We start from the raw sequence: 12,838 nt of genomic DNA on the forward strand, positions 1-12,838 counted from the left end.
CTGATGAGTGGGCGACCTTCAAACATTCCTCCCCCATCCAGCAGCAGGTTCAGTCCATCGCTCCTTCCCACGAGAGCACACTCTACCTGGAGAATGCGCTCAAGGAAGGAGCGACTGGCCATATCTTAAACAGGCAGGGGTACCCTGGGTCGCACCTGCCCTGGCTAGCAAGGTAATCGTTGTACCTACCTCATGTAACACACCTATGTAGTACGTATGGTGTTGGCTGAAGTTGAACAAGGCAGGGGTAAAGTCACACCTACAAGAAATCTGACGTCAGAGAAAAGGTGTTTTCGTGGCGCTATGAAGACAATATTATATACAGGAGAGGGCATTTAGTCTACCAGGCCGCGGAGACGCTGAGTGTAAAAGGCTGATGAGTGAAAGCGAAGAACCTCATTGTTGGGTTGATCGGGTGGATTAAGTATCATACAAAGAAAGCTCATGCAAATGCAAACAAGCTAAAAAGCCATCCACCATTTTATCTCTAACCAGTCCGTCCTCACCACATTAATAAACGAATACCAGCGTCAAAGTAAAAGAAGAAACAGTCTAAAAGAAATGCGGCGCATTAAGAATAAAACCCATCAGACAACCCGCCAGTGTACCCGCGATCGGAATGGTCATGATCCATCCGAACCCAAGCAGGCCGACACGCTGCCAATTGACGGCCTTGAGGGTGCCGTTGCAGAGACCGACGCCAATTGTGGCGCCCGTAATGCACATTGATGTTGAGACAGGAAGCTTGTACTGCGAGAAGACGAGGACTGTGATGGCCGCGCCAAGCTCCATGGAGCACCCGCGGGAGGGGGAGTGGTAGGTGATTTTGTTGCCCATGACTGTTACGTTGTTAGCATGAATGAATGGTAGTTTGGGAAATGTAGTGAAAGACTCACCCTTCATGATGTTGTAACCGTAGGTAATCAAACCAATGGAGATCATGATCGCAAGAACAGCAAGTTGCCAGACGGGAACCTCAGCCTTGGACTCAGAGGCCTCGCCGGTGCGCCAGGCAGAGTAGAGGACAGCCCAGGGGCCGACGGAGTTACCGATATCATTGGCACCGTGGGCAAACGAAGCAGTGCAGGCAGTCAAGACCTGAACGAAGGAGTAAGTGTGCTCGACTTCGTTGGGGTACTTCTTTGCGTGGCCGTAGACGCGCTCCATACGGGCGCCTTCAGGTGTACCGTGGATACCGGACTGGGCGGCGTGGATATCGTAGTGGAGACCGTAGAGGAGACCGACGGTAATCATAGCAGGAAGACGCTTCATGAATTGCTTAAGGTTCTTGAGCTCGTAGATCTCGCCGGGGCCCATGGGATTCTCGTGGAGGGTGCGCATGGCCCAGGCCAGAGGACCGCGGCCGCGACGGAGCTTAGCATGGAAGCGCTGCTCACCGCGGGCGAGGAGTTCCTTGTAGTCGACTTGGGCTTCGGCTTCGGAAGCGTTGCGCTCCTTCTCGGTGGCTTGGGCGGCCTTGGGGAGGGGCTCGTCGACGAGGGTCTCGGGGGAGCCAGGGAGGTCGTCATCCTGCATGACAGCGTAGTTGGGGATTTTGACGAGCTCAGAGGCGTTGTCGGCGGGAGCGGGACGGGAGAAGAGAAGAGGTCCCTTGACGAACTCCCACCATTGAAGGGTGTGATCCTTCTTGATGACGCGGGCGTGGGCGAAGGGAACGAAGAGAAGAGCGGAGAGAAGGCAGACGGCACCACCGGTTCCGAGGGTGACGCCAGCAACCCAGCCGGCGGGCTTCTTGGAGAGACCAAGGTTGGGAGAGCCCTTGTAAACGATCGACAGACAGCAGATGGTACCGGCGATGAGGAACCAGAAGGGAGCGGTCCAGACAGACCAGGGGACCGGGTTGGAGCGCATGTGCACGACCACCTTGATGAGCATGAAGATGATGGCACCGAAGCAGCCTGAGATGGCCGGTGCCATACCCAGACCGGCAAAGATGGCACCAAGACCGTTACCCTTGTTCCAACCCCATTGCACCTGAGAAGCACCAGCCGTGGCAACACCAACACCAGCAATAGCAGAGACGAGAGAGTATGTGGAGGAGACGTGGGTGGAGTGACGAGTACACCACATAACCCAGGACGAGGCAGCGGCAAGGGCGCACATGAAGGCGAGCATCTGAACACCGGCGTTGCCGTTGAAGGCCTCTGGAGGGATAATTCCGTTCTTGATGGTATCAGCTGTGCGGGCACCGACAGTCACAGCACCGAGGAACTCGAAGATGGTTCCGAAGACCATTGCCTGGCGGTAAGAGATGGAGCGAGAGGACACCGAAGTGGCCCATGAGTTGGCAACATCGTCTGACAAGAGAAGGTTAGACTGGAACTAGTGGGATAATAGCTAAAGACCAAAGGATTACTCACTGGCACCGTTGTTGTATGCATCAAGCATAGCAAACAGCGTACCGATGGCGAAGATGTAATCGTACTGGTGGAGCACCATCTTGACGGCTGGAAGAGCTCGAGCTGGGAAGACTCTGGTGACTCTTTAGGGTGCTGGAAGAGGATGAGGTCGAGGACAGAGATCGGAGAGAAACTACAAAATCACAGCAGGGGTGAACGCTTTTATGTCCGTCAGACTGCAGCAAACGACCCCCACGTGCAGCGCGATGAAGTGACAAGCTGAGAGACATGAACCGGGCAACATCGCCCCAGTTGGAAAGTAAAGCCTGGAGCGGACGGCGCCCACGAGACCCGTTCTTCTCGAAAGATGCATGGAATCGCGCGACATGCAGCAATGGCGAGGGATCATTGGCCTCGCTGGGCAGGAGGTCCACGCCAGATGTCACGTCTGCGATCTCACCCAGAGTGTCGCGCGATAGAGGAGACAAGCTGACACTCCCACGTTCATGGAGAAGCTCATTCCATTCGACAGAGACCCAATTTCAAAACGCAGGGTACCCTGGCTTGGCAGCTTGGCGGTGGTCTGGGCAGTCTGGAATCCCGGCCGTGGCGGGCTTGAGGCGTTGGAGAGTCAGCCAATGCCCTACCTCATCGCCCGCACGTGGTGGAGCCGCTGGTTGTTGTTTATCACCACCACTACACCTGTATCTCTTGACTCCTTCTTGTCAACGCTTGAGATGGCTTGACTTTTCTTCCCATTGCTTGAATTATTACCTCGCTCACTTGGCCTGAGAAGGGGCACGTGGTGTCCTGCCTGTCTCGATTGGAATTCCCTGCGCTCGCATAGGTTCGTTGTAGGTACGACCAGACCATGATATTACGCAGGAACTGGTTTCCGGAGCACGCCGTATACGATAATTGTCCCGACCAGAGGAAATGTACGCTATGCGCAATCTGTCTAGACTCTCCGACGAATGCTTGCGTTGATCCGGATCATCATTTTACGCATATCCCTCCATATGTTTCTACACAATGATGACAGTTGGAGACAGCCATAAAATAATAACCTCACAATGACAATGTCCCGGCTCATCTAGCCCTCAGCAAGTCATCATGACCGCCACCCAACTTCCAGATACTCTTTTTCCCAGTAAGGACCCGATCCAAATCCGACCGAAAAGTAAGATCATGCCCGCTCATGACTCGAGCATTGCCACACGGGCACTGTCCACGCTCATTCCCATTCTCCCTACTCTGTACTAAGACGAGTCCATTCTTGCCACAGAACTCCTAACCTCCCTCTCGTACCCCCCTAGTCTAAAACGCAAACGTCACGCCGAGTCACAGAAACATCAGCGCGATCGCATGAAAGCCGCGTTGAAGTTGATGGCAAGGACACTCGAAGCAAGGGGAGTGAACCCGCCAGAGACCAGAGTGCGCATTCCCATAACGACGAAACAACCTTTACTAAAAGTACGACAGGCGGAGATCGTCGAGACGGCAGTGGAATATATACTAGATCTTCAAAGGCAGTTAGATGGACTAAAGTCGGGCGATGCATAATACAGTGCGGTTTAATATCAAAGTTAAGAGTCAGTCGGCCTTCCTTCAGATCCCAGCTTGCCCAGAGTACTGGAGCTTCCCCCTTCAGTAACCATGCCCGGGAAACGCCGTAGCCCCGTCGTCGCGAAAGATGGCCCACGTGCGTAGACTGGCAATATTATATGCTTGCAGAATCTCAAACACTGTATCCCACCCACCATTCAGACATCTCATCGCTCGATCGCAAGAACCACATTACCGCAGTGCCGTTAGTCCACTATGATATTTGGCTTCTGCAATCAGTGGTCCATAGCTACGTAAAACTGGAAGGAAGCGACTGGACTGGCGTCAGTCGCACCTCCCTTGAGAAATTGAAACTTATCGTGAGGAAGGAACGACTGTTGCCGCCATCGCGCCGTCCCTACCAAGTGGCGATGCTATTTCAAAATCGCCCAGTGGTAAGTAGTGGCTCTAGAAGCGGTACTGGGCTGTGCTCAGCTCCTACCAACTCCAAGCGCTTCTACCGGTTCTTGGAAGCTTCTGACACCTTTCGAGTGCGCTATAACGCGCATTAGCGCCCTCACTCAATCTCAGATGGTTCTACCGGTCGCGAGGCTCTTTTTCATAGCCCCTGTAGCAGAATAGGCGGCAGACATTGCAAGAAAAGGCCAAATAATGCTGTTTGTATTCATTTTTCAGTCTTATCATGCCCCCTTGCTGGTGATGACGCGCCCCGAAGCTTGACTGCAGCTAAGCTCAAGATCTCAACTCTGGGCCGATGATGAGTCTAGAATCAGTAGTTCCTAGACTACCATGGTTCAACACCGCCTACAATTTCCATGTCCTTTTGAAAGTTCAGAGTAAAGTAATTTGTTCCAGACTTGACCTGGGGTATCTGGGGTGGCCTGGGGTACCCTTCTTTTGATGTCAGACTGATGGGATGAGAGGACCCATCGCAACCACAACCGCAACCAACTCCTAGCTGTGGCAGCGACTGAACTGCTTCCATTAATTCCACCTTGAAAATGGCGCATATAATCATCGCCGGATATGGAATTAATATATGTCCTATTTACTACGTGTATATCTGACATAGACCGTCGCTCATCCCTCGTCATCTCTTCCTTGGCAGAGATATATAACTGTCTCTCCTCATTAGTTTCAAAGCACATCTTCGAAGAAACACCATCCGACCCAATCCAACTCAATTTCTTCGAAACCACAAAAATACCAATCCAATCCAAAATGGTCCAAGGTTCCTCCACCACCGGCGAAAAATACAAGCCCAGCGGTACGTCGTCGCTGAACCCCTGGGGCGGCCAGTGGTTCGAAAGCATCGAACACACCGCGCTAACACAGCTCCCTATTGCAGAGCACAAGGGCCGCCGCGAAGATAACCAGCCCGACCGCCGCACGCAACAGAACCAGTTCGCGTACGGCAAGGTTGATCCGCATGAGGCGGGGCATGAGGGTGGTAAAGTTGGTGGACATGCGGGTGGGGTTGCGAGTGGGAAGGGGAGCGCGAAGCAGATGGAGGATGAGCCTGAGGAGTGATTGACTATGTTTATCACTTAGGCCTCTACTGAGATGAATGGTGGTAAATAGGCCAGAGATCAACTAAGTGTTATATATGAAATCAAACTTCTTGAGTAGATTGTTCTTGGTCGTGCTTGTCATCGAAGTAAGGCGTGTATTTCTTGTGCTTATTCTAAGGGAGAACAAGCACCTTCCCACCCCTCTCCCACTTCCCAATACCCATCCCACTACACCCCCTCGGTCTAGTCTTTCCTTTCTCATCACCATCAAAAGAAACGGACAACCCATAATTCTTGCTGAACCCTAGTACCACGCAATCTCTCTCCCAAACCATCCACACCGCAGCCGCAACCGGCCCCGCGATAATGATCAATGAGCTAAGCTTCCAGTATGACGTTGAACCGGTGACGTTGGCTTGGGCATATATAGATCCAGCCCAGATTAAGGCACCTAGGCTGCTCAGGATGTAGTCACTTGCTCGATACCAGTATATCCCTCCAAAAGCCCCCGTTATATGTGAAATCCAGAAGCTTTGATTCTGAACAAGGTCTAGGCTGAACGGGATAAAAACCGGCGCGAAAAAAGCTACAAGTGGGAGCATCGAGCCAATGATATAGGTAACAGCTGTGACGATGAAAGACGCCCCGTAGACGATTTTCAGAAGCCGGGCATATCGCGAGTCCTTAAGCGCTGTCCTGGTAGCGGTAGGATCAACGAACCCAGACGCACTATTGCTAGTTTTACCCCAGGAGAATACCACGTCCACAAGAAACACAGCGAGTGTTGCAAGTACAGGCCAGGCCGACAAGACTGCGACAGCCCATCGTGCCAAGTCTGATGACATCGGGACGATCGAAACAGCGATCGGGGCTGCGAATCCGAGGAGCGTCACGAAGGGAAGGATAGTAAGCACAACCCTCGGAACCTTGAGATCTTGCTTTATCGGAGTGCACGTAGTATTCAAAGTCCATAGATGTATTGCGCCATAAACGCACGTTACAAACGCAACCGGAAGAAATTGACCAAGGAGCGCGAAGAGGGTAGGGCTAGTTAGACGGAGCAGGGATCCCATCAGTGATTTGTGTCACTCAAAACGCACAGTGGGAGAGCACCATACTTACAATGCAATAATCCTCCCCTTATTCCCACCCCTGTACCCCTCTAGCAATAAAAATGTCCAAATCGCACTCGTCAAACCGGCGTAGCTAATTGTAACCGGTGTCAGGGCGGCATCGGATCCACCCGCAAGCAAAAGCGGCCATCGGAGGACCACAAGATGCGCGAGGAGACGATCTAAAGGCTCGATACCTGTATTTAATGTCCAAAGAAAGAACCCATCCCTATACGAGACTGGGGACGTTTTAGCCTCGACGATCCTAGATACAGCGTCTTGAAGCGCTGGAGATGTGAGAGCAGAGTACTGCGCATAAAGAGCGCCAAGACCAAGGACGAGAAGCACTCTGGCGGCCATGACTGACGCTGAAGTAGCCTCGAAGAGGGGCACGATTCAGCGGGGAACTGGCTATTTTAAGAGAGTCTGCGGAGTACGGAGTTTCTATAGCTTTCGCTGGCAATCTACGACCGGGCGGGGGAAGTGGTGTTTTTCGGAGTTTTTACGCGGAGTTGCACTCAGCTCGGCGGCCGAGGGTCAAAGTTATATAGACTACCTAGGTATGGGGGAGCACAGACGGTCGGAGGATATAAAGGTGCATGATTCTCAAAGTTTGCTGAACAGCAACTAGCAATTTAGAGTGCGTGGCGCGGAACGCTCAACGTTTGACCTTTCTTCATCGTCTGCACCTCGCCGCTTCTAGGAGTTCGATCCGGAGCGCCAACCGCCACGTCAACATCGAATCCGACAGTCAAGCTCACCTGCTCCTCGTCCCAGGAAACTCTAACCTCTCTTCTTCCCTTATCACTACCGATGCCCAGATTGAACGTCCCCTCGCCGGTGCCATCCCAATGCTGCAGTCTAGGACTGAACGAAAGGTCCTTGAACCCCGGCCCTACAGGCCTTAAGCCCACGACATTGGCTACGACATCGTGAATCGGCACAGCGCTCCACCCGTGGCAGTCGCTCCTTGGCATTGCCGCGGACTCAGCCCACGTGGTGAGATTCAGGTCCATCATATCCTTCCAGGGTTGAAGGAGATCATCCCGTAGCTCGTCGTATATACCCACTTGTACGGCTGCTTCGAGGACATAAAAGGACTGCGCATATGAACACTGCACATAGCTATCTCGTAATCCCAAACAAAGCGCCCGGCGAAGCAAAGAGTGAGCTTGATTTCCTGTTACCGCGCCAGAAAGGACTGCATAGACGGCAGCGTGCTGGCTCTGTTCTGTATCTGGGCTGTCGGGGCCATCGACTATGAATTCGCCGTCGGAATCTGATCGGAGACAATTTTTCATGACAGCCGCATTGACTTGACTTGCTCGCTCCCTGTACTCAGCTGCCGTTCCCTCCCTACCAACAAACCTGCATACATCTCCGGCTTTCTGCAAGGCATATGCGTACACGAGGCTATTGTAGGTTGCTATTCCCGTTCGCCTATACGCTGGCGGAACGGCAAGACTTTTAAATTCACCCCCTTCCATGACGGACCACTCCTTTGTCCAGTCGACGAACGCCCAAGTATCGTTGTCGTGCTCGGTCTCAAACCGTCCAACCATCCCCTCATAGGGTCCGTCCGTAACAATCCGGCTGTCAAAATAATCGAGTATCGAGTCCACCGCACCCAGATACCGCTTCACAAACGCTATGTCCCCAGAATACATCACGAAATCATAAACCATAAGCACCCAGCTCAGCGAGAAAATCGGGATATTCACCCCCGGAAACGGCGTCGGGAAATGTGTCTCGACAAGCCCATCACAGCCGCGTCTCGAGGCATGGAACTCGTTAATTGTCTTGCGAGCTAACCTATCGTCTGGACTCAAGTGGTAGGAATAGAGCATTTGCAATCGGGAGTCGAATGCGAACTGGTTCTGCTCGTAGAAGGGGCAGTCGGTGTATGTTTCCTGCATACAGTTTAGGAGGGTGTTGATGCTGATCGACCATTTTTGGGATTCGAGGGCTGGGATGTTGGTGAGGGCTGTTGCTATGTCCAGTGGGTAGTGCGTTCTTCGGTAGGTGAAGCCGGTTATGGTGAGGGGGGCTGAAGATGTTGAGATTGTGAGCTGGATATAGCGGAATGTGCGGTGCCAGAAGGGTTCATATGTCGTCTCTTCGTTTGCGGCCTTCATGTTTCCTGTAGTAGCCACATTATACACATCTTCCGGTCCAAGAAGCATACCGTTCGTATCGGAACGATTACCCTTATTCCTGGCGAAGGGATTCGGATTTCCGTCTTGAGGATACTCGAAGCACTCGGCGCAGCGGATGGTTATTTTCGAGTTCGCACCGCCCTTGAAGCTCAGCTCGAGGAATGCCGTGATGAGATTCTGGTTTTCGAAAATGACCGTCGTGGTGGTATTTGCCGCAAATTCGATTTTTTCATCCTGGGTAATAAGACCTCCCAATTCCCCTTCAATGGCTGAATCCGGAGAATCCACCTTGACAACGGCGCTGAACCTCCCTGATGTCTCAGGTAACAGCGGGATAGACCGCGGAACAAGTCTCCAGGGCTCAGTAATCGGCAGCATAGGAACTTTCATGGTAGCTTGAACAGCGTCGAACCAATGTGAGTCGTCAAAATCAGTATTCAACCATTTTCCGACAGCCAAATTCCCATCGACGTCCTCATTGATCTGCAGAAATGCAGGTCCAAGCGCACGATTCCACTCCGATGACGGAAGGATCCGGACTGAATCATCGGGTATACATTTCCATGGCATTGATGTCGATATGCCGAGTACATTCTCATCGCCTAGTATGAATCCAGCAATGGGAGCCCGAGCCATCCCCATGTTGCCTTCCTTCACCGGTGAGTACCGCAGCACCTTAGCAGCGAGGACATTCCGCCCGGTCCGTAAATATGGTGCAATGTCAATCGTCTCATAGTTCCACTCGTTGAGATAACTCTTTGCCGGTCCGAAGAGAACGGACTCGTCATTTATAAACAGGCGGTATCGCGTATCTGCGGAAACATGGATCGGTGCAGTTTGCGGGATCTTGTCGCACGTGAATTCCTTTCGGAAGAGGACGAAGCGGCCCGTTGAATGGTGGTCGGTGAATGTAGGCGTTGACTCTGGGAGCCAGACCCAAGGCGTTGTAGCGGTCCAGGAGGGCATTTTGGGGTTATTTTGCGGGTGATCGTTGTCGTGTTTGGTGGGAGTGGGTATATGTAAAGCCACGTCGGATATTCCGAGTGTCTGGGGTACAGCGGAATAGGTGCATCGGCGGGGAGATCGATTGTTGCGGCTGTCATAATCAGCCGGAGTAGACTAAAATCATGAGTTGACCGGACTTTCCGACATTTATTTGCGGGAATATAGGTCGATCGGAGACTGGTTTTCTCAGGTCAGCCCTGGTGTCCTCCTACAGGCTCGGCACATTGAAGTCCGATTGAACGACGCATGACCGTCGACCGATGATACGCAGGCCCTGGGCAAGAACTCCAGGTACTATAAATGGAGGTGTCGCTCGCGACTGTTCCGCGTAATTGCCTGCTGGCTGTCCGATTGATGAGACTCGCGCAATGCGTCATGTTCAACAGGGGCCTCAAGCAACTGCCACAATTTGTTCAAGACCCCAAACTCCATTTTGAGCTTGATACTGGACGAAACACACCAGAATGGCATATTTATTGAGTTGAGCTGGACGCTCACTGCCCAGTATTTTGACCAAAGTGCGAGCAAGGGGACAATATCGAGAATTATGGCTGTCGCATTGACAAGTATCAAATGTACGACAACCCTTCGACCTGCTGAGCCCTTGACTGCCATAACAGGTTTTAATTGTCGAAGAGATTCGTAGATATAGAGCCCGCAAAGTAAGAACTCTTGAATGATAGAGGCGAGGACGAAAACCTGGGCGACGGTGTCTTTCGTTTCCAACCAGGTTGCCCCGACAGCAAGTCCAATCCACGTAATAGTGAATGGACCATATGTACAGACGCTTGAGACGATGATACCCTAAAACACCACGGAGACGATGCGACCGTTTATCACGAGATGAAGGCGCGAGTATAGCACAAGAGCATGGGCTGTGTTAAGAGACACGGGAAATAGTGAGACCATGATAAGTATCACAGCAATTGAAACGTCTTTGAACATAAAGACTGTTGTAAAGAGCATAAGACCACCAGTGGAGACAGTCGCGACCAAGAGACTCCAAAAGTACAGACCTTGCCGCTGCGTGAAGAAGTCAAACATCCAGACAAGAAGTTCCAGCACATTGTAAGCAGTAATTCCGAGAAAGGCAGCACTAACAAACAGAGAAGGCGGCCACGACGGACTCCAAGCTTGAGGCGTCATGATATCAAGGAAGTGGTCGTGGGAACGACGAGGTGAGACGGGAATGCAAGGAGAGATATGGAAACCACGATGTTCACTCGCACGAGAGAGAGGAAGTGGCGCAAGCTGCCTGGAATCCGTGAGAGACGTGTCATCTTGTTCGACAATATCCCTGTTCGGGAGAGATCTTCCACCCGGGGTTGATTAAATCCAGCGCCTAGGATGTCTTTGTTCCCTGGTAGCTTAGTTGATATTACCTTGCCAACGGTGACCGGTGCCCCAGAAGTTATGCCAACCAGTAGAAATTTGAGGCCGACGACATGGCAGATAGGAGTGCAATCCAATGCCTCAGAAAAGCGACATGGGCCGAGCGCTCCATACGTTACAAGTGCCTTGACTGAGAACAAAGAAAACGAAAAGCCAAAAACGCCCATCGCAATGAGCCGCAGGGTAGGATTGGCGGATGTCTTGTGCCGCGAGGCCTTGGCCCAGGAAAAGGCGTCCGGTACTTTTGGAACTGGTAATTTTGTGATACAGAGCATGTTCTTTGGAAGGAAGGTTGTTTATGTAGATGGGATATCACACAAAAGAGCTTTAGGGGAGTTCGGCGGGATGTGCGTCTGTCTCTATGGAACGCATATCACAGGTTTCAAAGGTTCAACCCGCCCACGTCGTAAAAGGAGTACACAAGTTTTTCCGTCGTACCTGCTACCATATACTGAAGGGAGCCTCGTTATTACCATATCCTCTAGGGAATTCGTGGTACCTACCTATCCGAGGCAGGTACATAAGATACCCGACAGGTAACAAATTGGATTGAGCTATAAGATTAAGTACCCTTGTTTTTGCTTCTTCTCATCAAGCACGATCCCCCTCTCATTCATAAATCCCGATATATCCTTTCCAGTCTGACTTCTCTGAGCCGCAAACCCCTTCACTACACCCTCACGATCACCAACTCCCATCTCTTGACTCAGCTTGAATTTCCCTTATACACCACAATCTCCAATCTCAATCCCTACAACATTTCGCATCATAAGTCGATGTACCTCTCCGGCCCATCTTCAACTACCCAGGGCTTCGGGTTCTCCCTGTCGCCGTTCAATCCAATGATATTTCTCTCGGAGTGGCTCGAGAGGTCTCGGATCTGCTGTGAGAGAAACTCCCACGCAACTCTCAGCACCAAGCATAAGGCCAACCATACTACTCTCTTGAATCAAATAAGTAGCTCGACTGGGCGTCCTGCCGGCCATCGATAATATAAGGGTGCCGGTGACTGCGCTGAACCTCTTCGCATATATGGAGCCCTCAGTCGGAATTTTCAGGGCTTCCAATGCTCCGTGAACGCAATGATAAAGTTAGTGTGAAGCAACCCGGGCGTCCTCAATAGCCCGAACATCAGAGAGCTTATGGTAGCTTGAATGCAACTCCCATTGACGGTCTGCTGAGCGAATGGCATTTTATGGTCGGTGGGCGTCTATTGACAGCTGCCCCCAGCCACTCAAAGCAAGGTACGGTTCAAAGGCAGCCCAGCCAGTGGCAGTTCTGAGCGTGGCGTGTCGTTCCTATTGCTTCATTACATGTTCTGAGCTAGAATCCGTTCCCTGTCCTTTGAAAAAGATGCAGGGTGCAGACGAGGCCGGCAATTCCGAGCTATGTTATCATCAGCTCAGCGACAGACTGGATGAATGGATTCATCAAATCCCACTATCGGGTCATCCGCTTTTTAACGGCCATAGAACCGATCATACATCTGTTTTTTAACCTGGTGTAGGCTTTACGCCGGTCATCTATTTCCGATTGCACTACGGCCACTGGGCTCAGAACTTGGCGCAGCTTCAGCCCGCAGAAGAGGGCTCGTGAAAGGCTAGAGGTATTTGATATCCCTACCATTACACAGCCTGTTGATGACGGCGATGGAATATCCCAGGTTGCGGCCTTGAACAGGCAGGAAGTTAAATACTTAGTCCTGCACGTTAGATGTCAAAGTCTGGAACCTTGTG

At 51.8% G+C, this 12,838-nt stretch overlaps 7 protein-coding genes across 7 annotated transcripts; 2 read left to right on the forward strand and 5 right to left on the reverse strand.

Moving 5' to 3' along the window:
- Positions 1-275: 275 nt before the first annotated feature.
- BDV14DRAFT_168326 (inorganic phosphate transporter) lies at positions 276-2,535 on the reverse strand. Its single transcript, XM_073767827.1, has 3 exons — positions 2,382-2,535; positions 897-2,318; positions 276-839 (listed from the first exon to the last, which is right to left on the reverse strand). The coding sequence occupies exons 1-3, from the start codon at positions 2,458-2,460 to the stop codon at positions 553-555; spliced, it is 1,788 nt and encodes a 595-aa protein (XP_073631094.1). The 5' UTR covers positions 2,461-2,535; the 3' UTR covers positions 276-552.
- A 598-nt stretch (positions 2,536-3,133) lies between these two features.
- Positions 3,134-3,957, forward strand: BDV14DRAFT_168328 (uncharacterized protein). The gene is made up of 3 exons (XM_073767828.1): positions 3,134-3,540; positions 3,646-3,794; positions 3,843-3,957. The coding sequence occupies exons 1-3, from the start codon at positions 3,474-3,476 to the stop codon at positions 3,921-3,923; spliced, it is 297 nt and encodes a 98-aa protein (XP_073631095.1). The 5' UTR covers positions 3,134-3,473; the 3' UTR covers positions 3,924-3,957.
- Positions 3,958-5,147: 1,190 nt separating this feature from the next.
- On the forward strand, positions 5,148-5,456 carry BDV14DRAFT_197362 (uncharacterized protein; the record flags this gene model as incomplete). The annotated part of the gene is made up of 1 exon (XM_073772658.1): positions 5,148-5,456. One exon carries the CDS (start codon positions 5,148-5,150, stop codon positions 5,454-5,456), a length of 309 nt encoding a protein of 102 aa, XP_073631096.1.
- A 154-nt stretch (positions 5,457-5,610) lies between these two features.
- BDV14DRAFT_197363 (uncharacterized protein) lies at positions 5,611-6,909 on the reverse strand (the record flags this gene model as incomplete). The annotated part of the gene is made up of 2 exons (XM_073772659.1): positions 5,611-6,484; positions 6,560-6,909. 2 exons carry the CDS (start codon positions 6,907-6,909, stop codon positions 5,611-5,613), a joined length of 1,224 nt encoding a protein of 407 aa, XP_073631097.1.
- Positions 6,910-7,184: 275 nt separating this feature from the next.
- On the reverse strand, positions 7,185-9,711 carry BDV14DRAFT_206783 (Six-hairpin glycosidase-like protein; the record flags this gene model as incomplete). The annotated part of the gene is made up of 1 exon (XM_073774988.1): positions 7,185-9,711. Exon 1 carries the CDS (start codon positions 9,669-9,671, stop codon positions 7,185-7,187), a length of 2,487 nt encoding a protein of 828 aa, XP_073631098.1. The 5' UTR covers positions 9,672-9,711.
- Positions 9,712-9,824: 113 nt separating this feature from the next.
- BDV14DRAFT_168333 (uncharacterized protein) lies at positions 9,825-10,380 on the reverse strand. The gene has a single exon (XM_073767829.1). It carries the CDS (start codon positions 10,323-10,325, stop codon positions 10,005-10,007), a length of 321 nt encoding a protein of 106 aa, XP_073631099.1. The 5' UTR covers positions 10,326-10,380; the 3' UTR covers positions 9,825-10,004.
- A 100-nt stretch (positions 10,381-10,480) lies between these two features.
- BDV14DRAFT_8737 (uncharacterized protein) lies at positions 10,481-10,811 on the reverse strand. The gene has a single exon (XM_073777756.1). It carries the CDS (start codon positions 10,752-10,754, stop codon positions 10,515-10,517), a length of 240 nt encoding a protein of 79 aa, XP_073631100.1. The 5' UTR covers positions 10,755-10,811; the 3' UTR covers positions 10,481-10,514.
- Positions 10,812-12,838: the final 2,027 nt, after the last annotated feature.

The sequence above is a fragment of the Aspergillus stella-maris genome (assembly GCF_047715825.1).
Source record: "Aspergillus stella-maris strain CBS 113639 unplaced genomic scaffold BDV14scaffold_10, whole genome shotgun sequence".
Classification (NCBI taxonomy): Eukaryota; Fungi; Ascomycota; class Eurotiomycetes; order Eurotiales; family Aspergillaceae; genus Aspergillus; species Aspergillus stella-maris.